Here is a 21,829-nt window from a genome sequence, read left to right as displayed (position 1 = left end):
TGTGACTTTTTTTTTTGAGACAGAGTCTCACCTTTGCCCTGGGTAGAGTGTCATAGTGTCCCAGCAACTTCAAACTGCTGGGCTCCAGTGATCCTCTTGCCTCACCCTCCCGAATAGCTGGGACTAAAGGCACCTGCCATGACCCAGCTAGTTTTAGTTTTAATTTTTAGTAGAGATAGCGTCTTGCTCTTGCTCAGGCTGGTCTCAAACTCCTGAGCTCAATCCATCGACCTACCTCAGCCTACCAGAATGCTAAGATTACAGGCGTGAGCCACCAAGCCCAACTTTAATCTAGTTACTTTTCACAAGCCCTGTCTGTCTCCAAGTACAGTCACATTGTGGGTGAGGGCATCAACTTAAGGATTATTGCGGGGGGGGGGGGGGCGGCGTTCAGTCAACAGCAACCCTCATGAAGCATGTAAGAAAGAGATAACTTCTGTCTTAGACATGGAGAAAAACTGATACACTTAGGTTAAAAAAGCTAGCAAAATATAAGGTTCAGATATACTTTTTTTACCTAAAAATTCCGTTTCTCACAAAATAAGAGGTCACTAGTTGATTGTGAAGAATCATCAAAGTCGACTCCATTTTGCATGTTATAGATTTGTGAAAATGGGACAGATTTAACTATTAAAATTCATAAGAAGAGGTATGTTCTAGATTTTTTAGTTAGCTCAAGTAAGGTAGCGTTAACACTGCTGTCAAAAGTATTAAGCTAAGTTTTTAAATGGTAGGTGAATTAGTATTGTAGTGACCAGGCTGCAGTTACCCTCCCAGCATTCTTCCTGGTTGCAATTAAAGTATCAATATTTAATGTCATGTTTTATATTTTACAGAAGATGATCTAAGAAATGTGGGACCAGTAGATGCTCAAATATATCTTGAAGAAATGTCTTGGAGTGAAGGTTGGAACATTTTTTTTTCTCTTGACTACAATGAGGAAAATATTAGGAATTTCCTTCTTTTTTTCTGTTTAGGAATTTTTTATAAGAAAAAAACTCATAGGATATTTGGAAATATTAAAAAGGAGTAATAACTTGGCCTTCCATATGTATGTGTATTTCTGTATTATTTTTGTTTAATTCTAAGCTTTATCGATGTTTTCCTAATATGGCTTATGTCCAGTTGTTATTGTAATTAGATGTTAGGTGCATAGGGTGTTGTAAGGGTTTTTTTTTGGTTTAATTTTTACTATTTTGGCTTTTGGAATTCTGTTTGGTATGGTAAATAAAGTTAAAGAGGCTACTTTTGTTTTTGTTTGTAACAATTCAGATGAATCCTATTAGAATTTTTTTCTCTTTATGGGATCATTAACTTTTGGGCGGTGCTTTTAATGTTACACTCTTCTACTTGGAGGCTTGATTTTTACTTTAAACTCTGACTTTTTGATTGTCTCATAGGAATAGAAAAATCTTTCACTGCCCTTGATCCATCATGTAGTCATACCTTTTTCCCTTTTCTGTTACTAAAAATTTAAACATAAATCCAGTTTAATTTTCCCATTTTTCTGATAGTTCCATGAGTTTTTTTTGATTAGATAACATAAAATTGAGAAAACACCCTTTCTAAATGGAAGCTAAGAGTACAGCACTTCCCACTTTCTCAAATGAAGAAAATCTCCCTGTTTTCTAGAATTTTTATATATTCTTTTTTTTTTTTTTTGTAGAGACAAAGTTTCACTTTATTGCCCTCGGTAGAGTGCCGTGGCGTCACACAGCTCACAGCAACCTCCAACTCCTGGGCTTAGGCGATTCTCCTGCCTCAGCCTCCCAAGTAGCTGGGACTACAGGCGCCCGCCACAACGCCCGGCTATTTTTTTGTTGCAGTTTGGCCGGGGCTGGGTTTGAACCCACCACCCTCGGTATATGGGGCTGGCGCCCTGCTCACTGAGCCACAGGCGCCACCCAATTTTTATATATTCTTAACCAAACAGCTTTATTGTTCACCCAGGGGTACAGATTCCCTATGGTTTATAAAATTTTACTAATGAGTGTGGATGGGTAGAAGATGAACAGCCATCTGAAAGCAACTCTTTGTGATTTTCTAATGTCAAATTCTTAGTGCTCGTAAGAAATGGGTCACAAGCCATATTAACTAAAGAGAATGATTTTTTTTTGCCTGTGGGACCAACATTCTGTCTCCAACCACCCAGATGAAATCCTAGAGTGGAGATTCTTACTTGCAGTGAATAATTGGAAAAGTTGAGGTTTTTTTATAACTAGGCTCCCAGTGGTGGTGATAGACTCATCAGAATAAACAGAAGAGCTACTGCTGTGAAAACAATACATTAGTGATGGAGGTTTTCACACTAGTTTGTGGAGGAGAGTGATTAGAAGAGGTCATTTATCAGGGAGCCTTACCAAACTAAATATTTTTAGCAAATGGTTTGTTTCCTTATCAATCAGTATGTATATGTGTGTATGTGTTTAATTTCTCGTAAACAAATTCATTCTTGCTGTAGTTGGTATGGCTGATAATACTACATTTAGTAATGAATCCTCATAACAGTCGTGAAAATGAGTTTTTATAATTTTTCCTTTATAATAATCTTAAGATTTTATTTTAAATTAAGGTTGTGGGTTGGTGATTTAAGCACCTGTTCAGTAAATAAATAATACATGGGCTTTCTGATACAAGTGGAAATGCATAACATGAAATCATTAAAAGTTATCATAAATGTGTTAGTGTCCCTGGGACTCCCTAAAAAATAAACTTGACAATAAAGGAGATATAGAAGGTCCCAATCATAGCCAATCAGTAATAAACAGAGAAAGTTAATCTTTACAGGACACCTGTAGATGCTTATTTAAATTAAGGGTTTTTATCATTGTAAAGATGGGAATAATCTTTACCTTCATGAGAGAAAAAACTTGAGTAACAGCTACATGAAGCCATTACTCTTTCAGGAATATTTTAAAACTACGTAAGTTTTGAATAAAATTTTTTTGCAACTGAAAAGACCAGCTTTGGCAGATGAAATAAAAAGTGTGATCAACTGGGCAAGTAAAAAATTGCTTAAAACTTTCTTCAGGATCATTTTCAGAATGGAAGGTGAATATCCTGAACAGGAACAAAAGTGATGAAAACCCTCCATGATAGACACAACCAAATTGTCAGCTGCATGATCAAGACAATATGAAATGATACATTTTGTTATACTTAAAAGGAATGCATGAACTATTGCAGGACTGAAGCTAACCTCCTTACACGTAGTCTTTTGTATAGTTTTGTCATTCTGTTGGTCTTCATTTGGTTTATTTAAAATGATGATCTATATAAAAATACTTTGTGTGGCTCAGTCGGTAAGGCGCCGGCCCCATATACCCAGGGTGACGGGTTCAAACCCGGCCCCGGCCAAACTGCAACCAAAAAATAGCCGGGCGTTGTGGCGGGCGCCTGTAGTCCCAGCTACTTGGGAGGCTGAGGCAAGAGAATCGCTTAAGCCCAGGAGTTGGAGGTTGCTGTGAGCTGTGTGAGGCCACGGCACTCTACCGAGGGCCATAAAGTGAGACTCTGTCTCTACAAAAAAAAAAAATACTTTGTTAAAAGTATGATGGTAGAATAATAATAGAAGAAATTTTAACAAGATGTGAATTTTTAGCAAGCATTAATGTTTGGAGTCATCTATGACAAAACTCCACAGTAGCCCCTGGGTCAGTGTCATTTACCAAGCACATGTCACCACAGATTGTTTCTCAGTGTTCACTGAGGTATTAAAAAAACAAGAGGGGGAGATATAGCTTAAGAAAATCAATGTTTAGAATATGTACACTTTTAGACAATTTAATAATCAATTCACTTTGAAAACATGCTGTAGTACATAGAGCTCAGACAAGGAAAATACTTGTATTTTTAATTCAAGATTAAATTATTTTTAATTTTAGAGAAAGGCATTGTGAAGAATAAAACACAGGATTAGGTGAATGAATTCACGTCTTCCTTACTGATTAAAAAAACAAAATTGCCTTTTAACTAATTTTTCTAACGCTACACTTAATAGAAAGCAAATACAAAACAGTTGAATTTTTCTTTTTATTACTGTGTACAGCGAGATCAAAATGTTAATCAAGTTTGAGAACTGAATGAAGATATTTGTAGGAAATCATGAGTTCTTTTGAGACTTTATCTCTAATAGAAAATTATGATACTAAACTAGATAATGTGATTGGTAAGTTCTTTTTCTTTGACGGTCACATCTCAGAGACAGGAATATGGAATGAACAGTGGATCAGAAATCTTTCAGTAAAAGAACACAAGAATTACAACTTCTTAGGAGGATGATAAACTTAAAATTTCCATCATCAAGAGTCAAAATGTTGCACTACATTGCCTTCTATGGGCATCTCTTTTTGATTCATATGTCCTTTGTAAACACCAAAATATAGACACACTCCACTGGGAGAAAAGAAAAAATCCATAGTGTTGTGTTTATACATACGGGTCAGGATGCTTGAAATTGAATGACAGTACAGAAAGTATCCAGATGTTGAACTTGATAAATAATCGAGTTAGCGGAATTTTCTGTAAAGGATAAATAAACTCTAGGCAAAAGCATCATGCTCCTTAACAGTGAGACAAGTAGGGCTGTTTTTCTTTTCCATCACTGCAGTATTTTAGACAAATGCATTGTTGAAATAATGTGAAATTTACATATCTTAAGAAAATAGAAAACTTCTGAATAAATTTCATGGGTTTCTTCTGAGCATCCCCTCTCCCCCAAAATCTGGACTATTGATTTATAGCTTCAGTGCATCTCCTCTGTAGATAAAAATTCCTTGGTGAATTATTTTTAGAAGCCCTTATGTAAGAATTTTTTTCCATTTCTCCTTTCAATATATTTTGTCTTTATTGAACTTTCTTTCAGTTTGCAATTTCTGTGGGATGAACTCTGAATTTCTTATTGTGTTAGTGAAGTAGTTACTTGTGTTTGAAGCATTATTTTTTCTTTGCAGATGATCACTCTTTTTCTCTGAGTTGCCGATGTGGTGGAAAATACAGTGTTTCCAAGGATGAAGCAGAAGAAATTAACTTGATTTCTTGTGATACATGTTCACTAATTATAGAAGTCCTTCATTATAACTAAAATTATTCACTACTTGGAATTGTCTAACTTTGTATTTAGAGGCCACTGGGCTTTGCATTCAAGGAAATGGGTTTCTTTTTGGTCAGCCTGATTATTTGCAAAGAAAATAGATTGTCAGGCAGACCACTTTAGATTAAGAGAGTTAATGTAGTTATAATTTATATTTACAGGTTGCCACAGAAAGGACTTAAATTATAAATTGTATTTAGTGAAAATTTCCATCTAAGAACTTTATTATTTCATTTACTCCTTGATACAAAATAAGAGTTTTATTTTGCTTAATATGAGCATGTCTTCTCTTTCAGTGGGTAGCAGTATTCCTTGACAGTTATTTTCTGATCTAACAGATAATTGTTTTTAGATGCTAAAATTATAACTCTACTGTACACCTATCTCAAATTCAAGGGTTAATAGAATTAAATTAGAAACTTTTGTGACTAATATAAGGCCAGTTCTCCCATAATGAAGAAGGCTTGTTGTGGACATTGATGAGGTTTTTTTCAAAGTCAACTAAATGGAAGAAAGATAGCTTTGGAGTCAGACTTGATTCCGGTCTTAGCCCTGTATTTTCAAAGTTCATGAACACTCATTTCCAACTTTAAATGTACTTAATGAGATAGAAGATTTTTATTTAAAAAAAATTGAAATTTGTATATTACTTTTGTTAAGATACAGTATTAATGCCTACACTTAGGAATAAGTGGTATATAGTATGATGAAATCTGCTTGTATAGTATATTTTGACTATAGTAGACTGTAAGTGGCATATTCCTTAAAGATTTATTTTTCTAAGTATTCAGTATTCTGCATACAGTATAAGTCAGAACTCATTTAATGAACTTTAAAGGATCCTTAATGGGATCAATGAAACATTTTTACTTCAAATGAATGGGCTAAGCATGTAACTTAGCAGCTTTTTACTCTAACTCTTGGGCACTGTTGGATTAGGTTGATAATTAAGACTAGTTACTACTTTGACTTGTAAATTCATTATATCTCTAAAACCAAAAAAAAAAATCAAAAGTGAGGTAGTCATCCAGATAACCCCATCCCCAGTGTCTTGAACTAATAGCTTGCAGAGTGTGTTGCTTATTAACAACTACATATAACTAAAAATGAATAGCATAAGTTTATTGGTAAGTACATGGTTTCAATGGCAGTAATAAATTCACCTGAACAGGGACAATAATCAAGTCAAAAGAATAAATTTTTGCTAATCATCAGAAAATCTGTGTCCATTAGGGCTGTCACGTAGAAATCCAAAATCACTGAGAGGCCAAATCTGTAAAATAAAAATATGGTTGAAGATGATTAATGAAAGTAATGTTATATCATCATATTCCCTTTCTTATCCTTATTTAAGGATATTTAAAATGTCCTTACTTGCCAGTCAAGAATAAAATTATCTGCATCAAAATAAGACTTTAGAAAATAAACTTCTATGTGTATATGTATTTAATATCTAAAGTTTGGAACATTCAAGTATTATATAAGAAATTATGTGTGTTTATTGTGTGAATATATATGTATGAATATACGACCCTCTGTGTTTTCTTCTACTACACTCAAATAAGAGTAAATTATACACCTTCCATTTAAAGTGGCTAGGTTTTAAGTAGTTGAGTATGGCATCTGTTTCAACGTCCTTATATATTCCATGTTTGTATTTCTCCTTACTGCTTATGGTAAAAAGGAGCCAATGAAAACAATCTTCCTCAAGAATCACCCGTTTAGTATAACCATGTACATCCATGACTCTGTACTTAACTGGAGTATCCCTGCATTACAGGCGATTTGACCCTAGACTGCTTGTTCTTCACATACTGATTCAAATCAAAGGTTTCTTAGGCTATTGCTAAGGTAATTTGAACTTAGTGGATGAGGGTGGGGGGTATAATGTTTTGAATATATTGGTTAAAGACTACCATCTTCATAAAATGTAGTCACTATAACAGTTAAGTGAACTGACAGTTGAAATTTTAATGTTCATTTTGAGATAAACTTTTTAAGCTCAGAGAATAACGCTGATGTTTTAAACAGAAAACAGTACCTTAAAGAAGATCCGTCCTCTTATTAGTCCATATGGAATAGGTCCATAGTACCTCGAATCTGTAGAATTCTGTAGATTGTCACCTTCTAACCAAACATGACCTGTTGGCACCTAGAATCAGAGAAGAAAAGCAGCCCTCTTTGAAAACCTAATTTGGGAACTATAACTTAAAAGCATGTCATTTAGAGCTAGGAGGAATTGCAAGGTTCTCTTTTATAAAATACATACAGATCCTAAGATTTTGTTCTTGCATTTTTCCTTTTATTTCTTGCACAATATAATTTAACTAAATATCGAAGGTTTTGACTTTTTAAAAGACCTATGTTTTTTTGTCATGTGGTTCCCAAACATTAATTTGTTACACAAACCCCAAATTGAGGTTGTAAGTGATCAAAACAGTATGACAGGGTCATTAATTTAATAGACTTCAAAAGAGGTCATTAGGATGCTGACTGAAAATGTACCTTTATGTCTCAGTAACAGCATAAGCAGGGCAGCCACTCACTCAGCAACATCCTGGGGCCAATACCAAGGCCAGACCTATTAGAATGCTCATGATGAACTAAATGGTAATTGATTGTGACATCAATTACAAATAATCTCATCATTTTATTGGAGTGGGCTTGTCAGAATTCTAATTAAGATTCCCTGTTCTGCCTTTGTATAGGCCATATCTTCAATGCATTATACTTCTATAATGACCATGAAGAACCAGAAGGACCTATTATAAAATCATCAGTTGTAAAATTAATGACGGTGACCTTCTACTAAATGAAAAGACCCTATCTCCTATATGTCCTATATATTAACTGGTAAATAAGTTTAAGTTTTTACTCAATGACAATTATAAGCCTATTTAGGATAGAACGTGTTCCTTTATAAAAAATAAAAAGCATTCTATATCTTTGCCTATTAATATTTGTTCAATATAAATTTAAAACATTACTCTCCAGCAACAATCTTTAAAATTGCTTTTTGTAAGTTTTTGTTTTATTACCCAAGAAAGTTAAATTGTTGACCAGACCAAAGTGATCTATTGGGAGGTAATTTATTTTCACTATCCTTTTGGTTGGCTTTTACTTGGGAATCTTATATGAAGAAAATGTCATTATTTGGGTTTAATAAGAGAGTAATTTTTTAAAAGTCATTTCTTTGAAAAATTTATACAAAAATATAAAATTTTAATTACATAAGAGATTATGCAGTTCTGGAATGTCTTGTTTCATAGATATTTACAAAAACCTTCAAGTTTACTCCATTTAAGTACACTTAAAATTTTAAATCTCTATTTCTAGAACGAAGGCATACGTTTATCAGATAGTATAAGATCACTCACTTTTATTAGTGGAACTAGTTACAAAAGGAAAGAAGAACAAAGTAATGAATTTGGAAAAGCCGTATGTAATTAACATTCTGAAGTATTACTTTGAAAGATCTTCACCTTTCTTTCATGTTTAAATATCCATAGTTTCTCCTTAAAAAGTATTTCTAAGTTCTATTAAATATAGGTAATAAGGAGGGCATGCTAGATGGCTCACACCTGCACTCCTAAGACTTTGGGCAAGAGGATAGCATGAGGCCATGAATTGACACCAGCTTAGGCAAATACAGCATGAAAAAGTAATAGGGACATTAGCCCTTCGTGATACAAATGGCAAATATTGCCAGTTTGTCATTTATCAATCTTTGCTTTTTACGTCTTCTGAATTTTGAATCCTAGCTAGGCTTTCACGGTTTTATTTTCTACATTTAACTATAATAGAACCTCTAAATTGACCACCCAGGGGATGATAGCAAACTGATCAACATATGGAGGTGGTCAACATCAGGAACTAGGTCTAATGTACTAATAACATACATGTGGTATGTGTCTGGTCTATGAAAATTAGGTCACCTTATGGAGGGGGTCACTGTAGGAGATGGTCAACTTTGGAGGTTCTATTGTATTTTATTTTTTTGGAATACATCTTGACAGCTAGTGTAAGGTTTGGAATGTTTTAATTTTTGTAAATTTAATAGTTAATGTAGTGCCTTAGTGATTATTGGCGTGGTGGAACATTATTCTGTGCATGTTTCATGATTGTACTGCATCACAGTGAATAGTCTTTAACCATATACTAATCTTTGGGATCTCGATTTTCTTATCTACCTTCAAATGTTCTTCATATAATAAAGACCTGGTTTATATATTTATACAAATATTCTTCCAGCCTATTTCTGTCTTCATTTGTGTTCCACAGTTTCAAGTTTTACAAATTAAATATTTATTTATTTATTATGCTTGTATCCTGTTTTTATGATTTTAGTTCTTTAAAGCACCTAAACTAAAATTAGAACTCAAATTATTTGTTGGTTATTAAATACTTATAAATAGAAATTATTGTAAAACACAGTGAATAACTGCCATTAGGTAGGTCACTTCTGTGACAAATATGACACATACTTTTTCCAAATTAGTGAAATAACATGATGATATATTTATCTTTGTGGTAATCTTTTACAACTCCTACACAGAGGAGTTGTAAAAGAACAACAAAGTTTCTTATAAAAGAAACCCAGAACATATCACCAGGAGCCTTTTATGTGATACTTAAATAACCTGTGAAATACTGTTACTGTTAATTTAGCAGAGGAAAAAGAAATAGGTTTAAATGTGTAACAAGCTAACTCCTACTTGTCTAAAGCCCATACATGCTAATGGCCATTCATCCATTTGTAGTAGAGGAATACTCTACATCTTACAGACTTCATCACTTCATATAAAGTACATAAATCAAGGAAACAATCACTGATCTCACCTTTAATCAAGCAGGGTTTCTCTATAAACAGGAAAACCTCTGTGTGGATCTTTTAAAATCAAAACAGTCACCTTTGCTGACCTAGCTGTCCTAGCTCAATTCCAGCTGAGTATCCCTTATGTGAAAATGCTTAGGACCTGAAACGTTTTGTATTTCGGATTTTAGAATATTTGCTTGTACATAATGAGATATCTTGAGGATGGGACATAAGTCTAAACACGAAGCTTATCTGTTTCATATATACCTTATATGCATAGCCTAAAGGTAATGTTACATGATCTGAAAATTTTTTATTGTGTTTTGCTGCAACTTGTCACATGAAGTCAGGCGTGGGCATCATGTAGGCACTCAAAAAGTTTTGGATTTTGGAGGATTTCAGATTAGAGATGTTCAACCTGTATTCAGCTTACCAGTAAAACATTTATGATGTTTAAAATTATTCCACATTGAAAAAATATTATTTTTGGTATAGGAAAAAGTGCAAATACTGTATTTCACTTTAAAAATCAATTTCAGTTATACTCTAAAGTGCACCTGTTTTAAATTTTGACACAAGTTTTAAAAATTGTACCCATGTAACCACCAACCACAAACAAGATATAGGACATTTCTATTATGCCCAAAACTCCCCTTCTGGTTCTTTTTCAGTCACCTTCCTATGCCCACACCCAACAGCTAGTGATCTGCTTTCTATTATTAGATACTAGTATAGCTTGCTCCTGAATTTCATACAATTAGAACTGCAAAGTACCTATTTTGTGTCTGGCTTCTTTTGCTCAGCAATTTTTATGCTTCATCCATGATATATGTACAAGTTGTTCTTTTTAGTGCTGAGTAGCATTCTCTTGTAAACTGCAATGTTTATCCAGGAATCTGGTGACCAGTATTTTGATTGCTGGCAGTTTGGAGCTAGTACAAATAAAGCACTATAAACATTCATGTATGGGTCTATTTTTCTTCAGTAAGTTTCTAGGGGTGGAATTTCTGGTTCATCAGTACATGTATGTTTAATCTTAAAAGAAACTAACAAACTTTCCCAAAGTGATACTTTCTTTTCTTCCTTCCCAAAGGCAATGTAACTGTTCTCTAGTATTATCAGGTTTTTAAATTTCTACCTTTCTATAGGTGGTTTTATTTTATACTTCTCTGATAAGGATTATTTTCAATTTTTTTTTAAGAAATAAGCATTTTTTTATTAAGTCGTTTGTACATATATGCCATTACGGGATTCGACGTGTTGGTTATCTGTACAAATTGGAGTGCTTACATCCTACTAACCAACATTAATACAAAGAAAATCAAACCAGGGAATATCATGATAAAACTGCAAAGGGCTAGTGATAAAGAGAAAATCTTCAAACACGCAGAGAAAAAAATCAGAACAGTAAGATATAAGATAATGAAGTATTTAAAGCATTGGGGAGAAAAACGTACTGTCAATCTAGAATACAAAAATTCACAGACTGGGATATTTGCAGTCTCTACCCAAAGTATACAAAGGATTCTTATAATGAATAAGGTAAACAATCCATTTTTTAAAAAGTCAAATATTTTCATAGACATTTCACAAAATAGACCCAGAAATGATTTACTTCTGGTTATGGGTTACATTTTCCTGCTTCACATCTAGTTTGTGCTTAAGGTGAACATTTATTAAGTGGATTTTGTTGGGTTTTTAAAGAGTGTTGAGTGTTGAAATGTTTTTAAGGATGCAGTTAAGTTACCTGCAGATCACCTTAGTACAGTCTAAGGACTACTGTAGCCCTACTATTAAGGTTTGATTCTTCCAAAGTCATTCATTACTGAATGCTGTGGATATTCAGCACGATCTGTGCATACTGGCTAGTCAGAACTCAAATGTCTCTCAGCTTTGTGTGAGCTCTGGGACTTGCTTGGTTTACAGCTCCTGCTGGTCATTCTCTGCCTTATCTCTTAAATTTCATCATAAGCAGGCACAGTTTAGTACTCAGGCCAAAAGCTAAGGGAATATCTATGTAGATTACTGAAGACTCTTCCTCCATGCATAGTCTGATCCGTGCATTACAACATCCCTCTATTCCAATCTTTATCCTCTCAACTCAGCAACACCACTTGCTTTGCTTGAATTTTCCCTTCTTGCACTGTGGTCTGAAAACTGCCTTAAGACAGAAGTTGGGGCAAGTATAAGGCTTATACACTTTGTTTTCCATCTTTCAGGGCTCAGATTCATAATGCCTGCTGTGCAATGTTTTAAAACCATTGTTTCACTATTTTGTCCAATTTTCTTTTTTTTTTTTTTTTTTAGTATGATTCAATTTTTGTATTTTTTTTTTTTTTTTTGGCCGGGGCTGGGTTTGAACCCGCCACCTCCGGCATATGGGACCGGCATATGGGACCTTGAGCCACAGGCGCCACCCTATTTTGTCCAATTTTCTAGTTTTTTATGGCAGGAGGGCAAGTCCATCACCAGTTACTCTATCATTGTCAGAAACAAATGCTCATATTAACTAATTTTTAAAGTCTTTTTTAAAGCATACTTCATAGCAATATAAGGAAAATCATTTTGGCCAAGTAATTAAAGTTTTTGATGTGTGAAGTGTGCTCTGGCATCTCCTGTTTTTGTTTTACCCTTTCCCTATCAAAATCTATAGAAAAGATTTGCCAAACTCAGTATGCCATTCTGTACAAATAATAAGGAAGTTCTCTATGTACTGTCTGCATCTCAAAATTGGCATCCGTGTGAATGTTCCTCAGTAGGCAGAAGTTAAAGTATCTTTCATTTATATAATAATAGCCAGTAAAAAATTAATTAATGGAAAGATTTCCATAATATAGTCAGAGAAAAAAAGTTGCAGGGCAATGTGCATAAATCTAAAAAATAATTATTTTATGAATTTCAAAATTCACATGTAATGTGACCTGTACATAATTTAAAGTATATACACACAGAGAGATATACATGTATGTGTGTCTTAAAATGCTTAACCCGTTAAGTGATATTTGTACTTTTTAAAAAGGGAACAGTGCCCTTCCACATTGCAGGTTAGGAAGAGCTTGGTAGAATTTTTTTAATTTGGGGGAGGAGAGGAGGTTGTTTGGATTTTTTTTTTTTTCTTGGTAATGTGTAAAGAGAGTGACCTAACTTCTAATCCATATATTAATAGTAGGCTGTGCTTCTTTGTATAGTACAAGTAAATGACTGCAATTAGCAGTGTTGTCCCCAAATTTCTCCATGACTAAAATGTAAGTCTAGCCAGGAACTTTTATTTAAACAAAGTACAAGTGTAGCATTTTTTGTTGGGGTCTGAAATGCAAAACCTGACTTTTCTGGTATTGAGTCATGCAAGCAGCAAAAATTACCATCTGTTAGATTAACCTACCAGTTATTACTATGTCGAATATTCACAACAGATAAGACAAAAAATAGTTCTATAGTAATATAATAAACAGGATTAAAATGTACTTATTTTTTTAAAAGTTATGATAATTCTAAACAGCACTCCAGTAAATGCATTTATGTTCTGCAAATGGCCAAAAATGGAAATCCCTAATTCCATGTCTTTGTTCATTACTTCTCATAATCAAAACTTTTAAGTTAGATTTCTTTTTATACTCTCGTAAATCTTCTGTACCATCTTGAGTGACTGCATGAGAGCAAATAAGAATATGTATGTGTTTTCAATGAATGCCACAGAGAAAAGTTTTTTACTTTTGCTCAAACCTGAATTTTCCCTTTGTTTTGGATATAACTAACTCTAGAGCTAAATTTTAAACCATTAAAAGAACGCTTAAGTCATTTTTGTTTTTCCTTTTTACGTCAGAGGTTTACTTCCTGAGCTATGGTAATACCTAATCTCAGAACTGCACAAAAGAATCAATCCTGTAGTTCGCAGCTATATTTACTGAGGTTCTAGTTAAGTGCCACCTTTTCAGTATAAGCAACAAATGTGATTGCCTCATGGCCTGCGGGTGTCCACTTAACAAAAGAGGCTTTTGTGTGGCAACTCACAGGTGTTACCTTTCTTGAGTCAAGTGAAATCTGATGAAAAAGTCCATGATATCAAATAACACATTTACTAAACTGTATTCAAACTCATTTGAGTAGGGAAAGAACACAATTTGAATCTAACTTTCTAATTAGGACAAGTTCTGATTAAAAAGTAAGGTAATTATGAGTTTGACCTTTCAAAAGTTTCAAAAGTAGAAAATCCTAAGCACAGATTGATTTCTCAACTAACCCTTCAGTTGACACATATTTTACTGTTTACATCCAACACATGGAGAGTGCACACTGGCCCTACCTATTGCTCCTGCTTCTTTAATGATTCTTCTAAAATGACTACAAAGAAAAGGAAACAACAGTCATTAGAACAATAAACAAATATAAACGGAGAGGAGCAAAGGTTTTAGAATCTTTACCTGATTATTTTTTCCTTTTCCTATAATATTTCATAAATTTTATGAAAGCAATTACATAATGCTTTGTTTCTTTTTCTAAAAGCAAAAGGAAATCATGTCAATGACACTTTAGTCTCAAGATTTCATTTTGCACATGTATTTTAAAGATTTTGTTTTGTATCCAGTGGAATAATCAGTGAAATATAAAACACAGAATTTCCTTTTCCTTAAAGTCCATGATGAATGTATATTCATCAGAGGTCATTTTAGTCCAACAGTTAATACCCATATAATTATTTTTCATTTTATTTTCCAAGTAAACAGTATCAAGTCACATAATTATACCACTATATAATGTGTATACTGCTTAATTATGACATAAAAACATGGCCAAAGTAAGACTATGTATACATACTAATAGAATGTTTGGAAATTGAAATGATTAATATTGTTCTAAAGGTATTATATAAAACCCAGTATTTGCTTGACTCACATAAATTAGAAACATGATCAGTAAATAATGGTTGGCATTTATCCTTCCTGTAACACCAGCAGAACTACAAACAAAAACATACATGTCAAAAGTGAAAATCAAAAAACATTAATCTTCAATTTAAAAAATGGGAGTGTGTCAAGAGCCAGCTCAAGTGAAAGCAAACTGAAGGAACAGTTTCACTAAAATTCTGTCCTCACTGATACTCTCCTGGCTCTAACTTCTTCCTACATTCTATCTGCCTGAGCTAATGCAGTGGATATATCTGAAGTCATGATAAAAGTGCTCTCAAATGCATGATAAAAGGATTGTGAGGCGCAGAATAGTTAATACACTGATAGTTTTAATTTGCACTATTTTGTGCAGTCCTGCTTCTTTTCTCCCCTTTTAAATTCTGCGTTAGAACTATTTCATTTGCATAATTCCTAGGGATTGTTGTTGCCCTTCCCTACTTAAAAATGGTGCCACTTTTGGTTCATTTCCAGTAATGAAAGAAGGTAAATTTACACAAAAGTGTCTCTGGTAGGATACACCTGTAGCACTGAGGTTCCAGTAGGTGTTTTTACCACCATGTTCTCTTTCATTATTGAGCTTGTCCCTGCTGAGTAGATTTAAAGCTTAGTGTAAGACTCGACTTGCTCATTCTCATTACTATTGCAAGCTAAGCTCCTTCATCTTCTCCCCAAGCACTCAATACCTCCATCTAGCCTGAATAGTAATCTCTGATGGGTTGATTGTTTAGGATAGTGGTTAAAGATACAGTCCACAGAGTCAAGCTACTGGAGTTACAAATGCAGCTCTGCAACCTACTAAACACCTTAAGCAAGTTACTTAAACCTTACCTATACAACTGTGACTAATAAATGCCTTACAGAAATACTGTGAGAACTCAGTGATCACTCAGTAAGAGCACTTACTAGCAGTTCCACAGTTGCCAGTATGAATGATGCTGGCTGGGCTTTCTTTGATCCTAATTTACTAAACAGTCTACCCAGTTCTCGGCAAAGTGAACTGTGCTTTGCAATTTACTTTTTGTTTTGGTTATTTTCTTGGATCCTTTATTCCAGTGGTTCTCAACCTGTGGATCGTGACCCCTTTTTAACAATGAAAATACACTGCAGCATTAGGAAGGCTGAGAACCACTACTTTCTTCAGTTATCTGGCAATACCCAAGTCTTTGAATGGAATCCAATATAATGTAAAATGTACATTAATTGTGAATAAGTGCCAAATATGCTAGCTGATTTAAGAAAATTAATTTTTTAAGATCCAATCTTCTAGCTTAATAGGGAAGACTAACATTTTTATTCTTTCAGTAGGCACCTTTAAGCAGTCTTTATTAAATATCAAATGCTTCCAGGAGTCCTGAAACTATGGCCCGTGGGCCACATGAGGCAGTGTGATTGTATTTGTTCCTGTTTTGTTTTTTTACTTCAAAATAAGATATGTGCAGTATGCATAGGAATTTGTTCATAGTTTTTTTTTTTTTTTTAAACTATAGTCCGGCCCTCCAACCATCTGAGGGACAGTGAACTGGCCCCCTGTTTAAAAAGTTTGAAGACCCACATCCCTTTAGGCCCTTCCTCAGAACCATTATTAGCTAGGCAGAGGCAGAGGAAGGGAAATAAGGGTGGGAATGAATCCAGCATATAGGCCTTTTTATCCAAGCCATTCAATACTAATATCCAAGTCTTTTACTTCTAACTTACTTTTGTTCTGTTTGTAAATACATTGTTACTTGCTTTGTTTTGGTATTAGTATTTAAAAGAAACATTTTATATCCTCATTCTAAGACTGTTGCTGCATTTTCACTTTTATACAGCCTGATCTATACCCTTGTTCTCATATTCCAGAAGATAAGCCAAACTTAATGTAACACGGGTTTTTTTCAGAGTATAGTAGAATACAGTGGTATTAAAATAATGCTTTCTCTTGGGTGGCGCCTGTGGCTCAAAGGAGTAGGGCACCGGCCCCATATGCCAGAGGTGGCGGGTTCAAGCCCAGCCCTGTCCAAAAACTGCAAAAATAAAAATAATAATGCTTTCTCCTGCTTTTAGAAACAGTTCTAAATAGTTGGTAAATCAGACGCACACCGTATATTAATATGCATTGATATATTTCTACCAGAAGTTTTATTCCTGGAACCTCATATAATGCTTACCAAAGTCCAAACATATCCCTATATGGCTTTATTGTTATAGCTGAATTTCTGTAGTTCTGATTTCCTATTCCCCCTGTACATAACTGCTTCATGTAGATCGGCTACAAAGCAGATTTATATCTGAAATGTTACTAGGAATAGAAGGTCACCAGTAGAAAGAGCACATACTTAAAAAAAAAATTATTAAAATTAAATATGGTGGCCTTTTTTACTTAGTGTTCCTCATACATTTTTTTTTGAGCCACAGGTGCTGCCCCCTCATACATTTTTTTTAAAAAGGCATTATTGCATAGTTTTCTTTGACAGATACTTGGGTTTTAGTCATCAAAACACAATTCTGATGTTCCAAACACTGAAAATTATTTAGAATAAAATCTAGCTTTGCGAATACAAAATTGCAAATTAGGTAGGTAGATGACAGGTGACATTTTTTTATTATGATGCATGATACAAAGAGAGTAGCTAAAAATCTTTTACAAGTAAGATTGATCTAGATCTGAGAGCATCAAGACATTATTTTGACTAAGAGATCATGAAAACATACTGTGTGGGTATCAAGGAGCAAAGCATCTAGATGTCATTTGGGGAAAGCAATGGGTTTTGTTCTTGTTTTTGTGTTTTACTTTCTTGACACTTGCTATAATAATTAAATTACCATCATACTAATTTAAAATAGTCAATTTTAGGCTTATTAGTACCTATCTACACCTGTCTAATATTGAATATATCATCTCTTCATTTCCTAAACTAACATCTTCCCTTTAACCCTATTTTATTATATTGGCTACCCTGTTACAAAAGGTAAAAACTTGAGTGTCATTTTTAGCCCCTTCAATTTCCTTTGTTCCAGCATCCAATCTTGTCTAGATACTTCCTTAATCTTTCTGCAAACTTTATGCTTCTTTCCATTCTCAATGTTATCTATTAACTGGTCTCCCTGACTCCAAGCTTTCTTCTACTCCTAATCATCCTCTATTAGTCTAAATTAATATCAAAGTTACCTTTTAAAAATCTACTGTGTTTTGCTGTTTATAATGCACTCCTATGCCTAATGCACACCTATGTTTTTGGCCTAAACTTTCAGGAAAAAAAAAGTTGTTTGAATTTTTTTTAGTCAAAATTTCATTTGCTTATATTTAGGTACCTGTTTTTTTAACATGGTATGATAAATTTCATGTAACAAATAATTATAAAACATAAGAACAGATACAAGTTACAATAAATTTTATGTAGTAGTAACATACAATATGTACTACCAATGAATAATGTACATTCTTATTTTTCCCTCAAAAATTTGGGCAAAAGGTATGCAGTATACAGGGCAAAATACAGTCAGTAAGTCTGATCATGTCACTGCCCTGCTTGAGATACAAGGAAGTGAGTCTTGTTTACCTTTACCTTTCCTTCCAATTCTTTTTCTTATTATTTTTCTGCTTTTTGTGGGGGAGGGGGGCGCGGGAGAGGGAGAGAGACAGAGAGAGAGACTTGTTATATTGCCTGGGCTGGGCCCAAGCTCCTGGGTTCAAACGATACTCCTGCCTCAGCCTCTCGAATAGGTGGGATTAATGTGCCTGTCTTCTACCTTTTCATTTTTATCTCTTTTTACTACTTACCTCTCCTTCTACATGCTACATACACTGGAACTTAACCTTTTTTGGCAGTTCTCCAAAAGCACAATGCTATAGTATAAGTCTTTCTTCTACACCTTCACAATGTGCTACTTGCATTGGCTAATTCCTACTTTAAAACTCCACCTCAAATTCCACCTCTCCTGTCTGGTATAATCCTATCTATTCCAGTCTGGATAAATATCCTTATGTCCTGTGCCTAATTCTAGCTCACCATATTGTGATTCTTTGCTATTCCAGCTCCACTGCAAGCTCCTAGGCTGTACTGCCAAACATAGTTGCTATTTAAATTATAGCTATATAATTGCTATATAGTGGCTATTTAAATTTAAAAATTATACAAAATTTATTTAAATTTAAAAATTGTACTAAATTAAAAATTCAGTTCTTTAGGCACACAAGCCATACTTCATGTCACTACATGTGGCTAGTGGCTCTGATACTAGACAGTCCAGATACAGAATACTGTAATTATTTCAGAAAGTTCTATTAGCATTGCTGGAGGCAAGGACTTGATCTGCCCTAACACAGTGCTGGTCTTCAATAAGTCCTCAATAAATGTTTATGGAATTAAGGAATACATGCATAAATTAAGAAAAGGAAATTTGAGGGATGAGTGTCTAGTAAATTTAGTCTAACCCTATAGCCTCCTGAAAGCCATTTAAGTCTTCCTTCCCACCCTACCCTTCCCTGTCTTCCCTACTACGTCCAATGGTCTGGCTGCCACTGTGAAAGCCTCATTAAGAAAGATGCATGAATGCTGGGATTAGTTTGGGGTCAGAAGTCTGTATGTCCCTAGAGCTACTTTGAGTTTCCTTACATAGAAAAATCAAGTCTCTTCAGAATGAGTTTTCTCTAATCCTTCCTGATTTAGTAATGCATAAACAATGCACAAGAAGTAAAATTCTAAATTAAATCCTAGAATTTTAAATTATTCACTCATAATTGTGAGTACCTTGTTAAATACTGCTTAGTCTCCTTTCTCAGTTGGCTCTGCATGTGTGTTTTATGGAGATGCAAGTAGTAGCTGTGCCATACTAAGTGATTTAACATTTCCTTAAAGTAGTTATGAAAATTCTAACTCTGGAGGAAAACACTCTCACATCAAGATTGGCAGTAATAACAATTATTTCTTGCTAATTAATATCCTCAATCATTTCATAACATGCATACCTGCTGTTATGTATATTACTTCTCCTTTCCACTCTTATTTTAGGTAGGGAATAGTTTGGTATAGTGAGAATATTTTTATGGGCTAATATTAAGCTATGTACAGAAACTTGTCAAATTTTAAGTGCCCAAAGTAATAACATCAGAGTCTGGTTTGGATGCTTACATTGAACAACATTGTTACAATTTCAGTCTTCCTTAATTTCTCTCAGTTACTTTTACGTGACTTTAAAATATAGAGGTCTCACATAACTTGAAGATAAAAATACACATAATATTTACAATTCACTGAATTGCCTCTTGCCCTCTCCAGATTCTAACCAATGGCTCTTTGTAATTTCAAATGATTAAAATATTTTTAGGTGAGCAACATGCATAAATTTCAGGACTACCTGTTACTTTCTCATGAGAAATATTGATCTTCATATAGGCATATTTTCAAACATTAAAAAAATTGCTAAAAATAAAATATATATAAACAACATATCATTGTTAATCTAAATACAAAGTATTCTGAAAGTGTTTAGACAACACATTAGAAAATGCAAGTCAAATTTATCTTCAGAATTGTGTTAGCTATAGGATGAAAAAGTCACATCATCTCCGCTGTGAACTTCACTTTAGCAAAAGAGTAAACATATTTCCTCCACATCGGCTACAATCAAGGCATTAGCAGTATGCCATGATTGATTATCCTGGGAGCTGTTGCTGAGAAATGGATGTGTAGCACAGGTTTTTATCACTATAGTCGGCAAAAAACAAGTCCCATGTTTAGATATCCTAGTTGTAATAAGTGACATTATTAGGTAGTTCTTCTATTTAAATGACATAGGGATTTAGTATATCAGCAGCTTATAATACACAAGCCCTTTCAATCTGATGATGATTCTCCCCACAGAGAAGTACTTTTTTCTGTTTATAACACAAGTGGTAATAGAAGACCAGATGGTTGTGACTTTTAGCTAAGGTAAATGACATTTAAACAAACAGAAAAACAGCATTAGGATATTCAAGATTTGAACTATAACCTAAATACACAGTACACATTAAAGGACTATTAGTGTTAACTGTATAACATGACCACTTTGTGATGCTAATTAGGGAGATTACTTTCCAGGTTGTCAGTTTTATTTAAATATTTTCTAATCTACTGTAAAACAGCTTTATTACTGCCACATTGCTGCATTTCCAAGCTCTTTTACAAATGCTACACCAGCAGTGCATCCCGAAAACATTTAATCAGTTCTTTGTGAAATATAAAATTGTCTCCATTTCTTACATTTCTGCCAACAATAATGATGTTATTAACATACTCTATAATTCACAAAGAAAAATGTAAGAAGTACTTCATTCCTTATTCATCTACTAGCATTCTGCCTTGGTTGTAGAGTATCATTTGGTGAACAAAAATTCACCTTTTGTGTACAACAGTGGAATCTGTGTTATCAAGGACAACCAAAAAGCTTTAAATAACCTGATGTTTTGGGCAGTGATAGAAAAAAGTAAAAACATATAATTTTTATAATAAGGACAGATCTGCTTCCTTTAATGAGGGTAAAAGATTGCTATGCTGTTAACCACAGGAATATTTTCTTTTCGAGACAGGACCTCACTTTATCGCCCTTGGCAGAGTGCCATAGTGTCACAGCTCGTAGCAACCTCCAACTCTTGGGCTCAAGTGATCCTCTTGCCTCAGCTTCCCAAGTAACTGGGACTACAGGTACCTGCCACAATACCTAGCTATTTTTAGAAATGGGGTCTTGCTCTTGCTCAGGCTGGTCTGGAACTCCTGAGCTCAGGCAGTCCACCTGCCTTGGCCTCACAGAGTGCTAGGATTATAGGCATGAACCACCTTGCCCAGCTAATTGTCTATTTTCATTACAGAGTAGGTGTCAGGGTTAAGAAACTAAAATTCTATAAATGAAGTTTTAATTTTTTGAAATAGTTAAAAAAATGATTCTTCATTTTATAATGAACCACTGAAAATATGAAGTTCATACCTAAAGGAGATGTTTATAAACAATAGGTAACAACTATACTCATTATTAATCTGTTAACTAGGACCAAAA

At 34.0% G+C, this 21,829-nt stretch overlaps 2 protein-coding genes across 12 annotated transcripts in view; one reads left to right on the top strand and one right to left on the bottom strand.

The window, feature by feature from the left end:
* DNAJC24 (DnaJ heat shock protein family (Hsp40) member C24) overlaps nt 1-9,409 on the top strand; it is a 44,784-nt gene extending 35,375 nt beyond the window's left edge. For 2 of the 3 annotated variants that reach the window (XM_053562880.1, XM_053562881.1), the window contains exons 4-5: nt 837-905; nt 4,953-9,409. In XM_053562880.1, coding sequence (XP_053418855.1) covers nt 837-905; nt 4,953-5,083 — 200 coding nt within the window. In that variant the 3' untranslated portion in view covers nt 5,084-9,409. The remainder of the gene's footprint in view (nt 1-836; nt 906-4,952) is intronic. The other variant, XR_008374364.1, reaches the window with a different exon arrangement.
* IMMP1L (inner mitochondrial membrane peptidase subunit 1) overlaps nt 6,200-21,829 on the bottom strand; it is a 103,247-nt gene continuing 87,617 nt past the window's right edge. For all 9 annotated transcript variants that reach the window (XM_053562872.1, XM_053562873.1, XM_053562870.1 and 6 more), the window contains 2 exons: nt 7,134-7,244; nt 6,200-6,365 (listed from right to left, as the gene is read on the bottom strand). In XM_053562872.1, coding sequence (XP_053418847.1) covers nt 6,297-6,365; nt 7,134-7,244 — 180 coding nt within the window. In that variant the 3' untranslated portion in view covers nt 6,200-6,296. The remainder of the gene's footprint in view (nt 6,366-7,133; nt 7,245-21,829) is intronic.

Source organism: Nycticebus coucang, chromosome 14, assembly GCF_027406575.1.
Source record: "Nycticebus coucang isolate mNycCou1 chromosome 14, mNycCou1.pri, whole genome shotgun sequence".
Lineage (NCBI taxonomy): Eukaryota > Metazoa > Chordata > Mammalia > Primates > Lorisidae > Nycticebus > Nycticebus coucang.
This window is presented reverse-complemented; position numbering and strand designations above follow the sequence as displayed.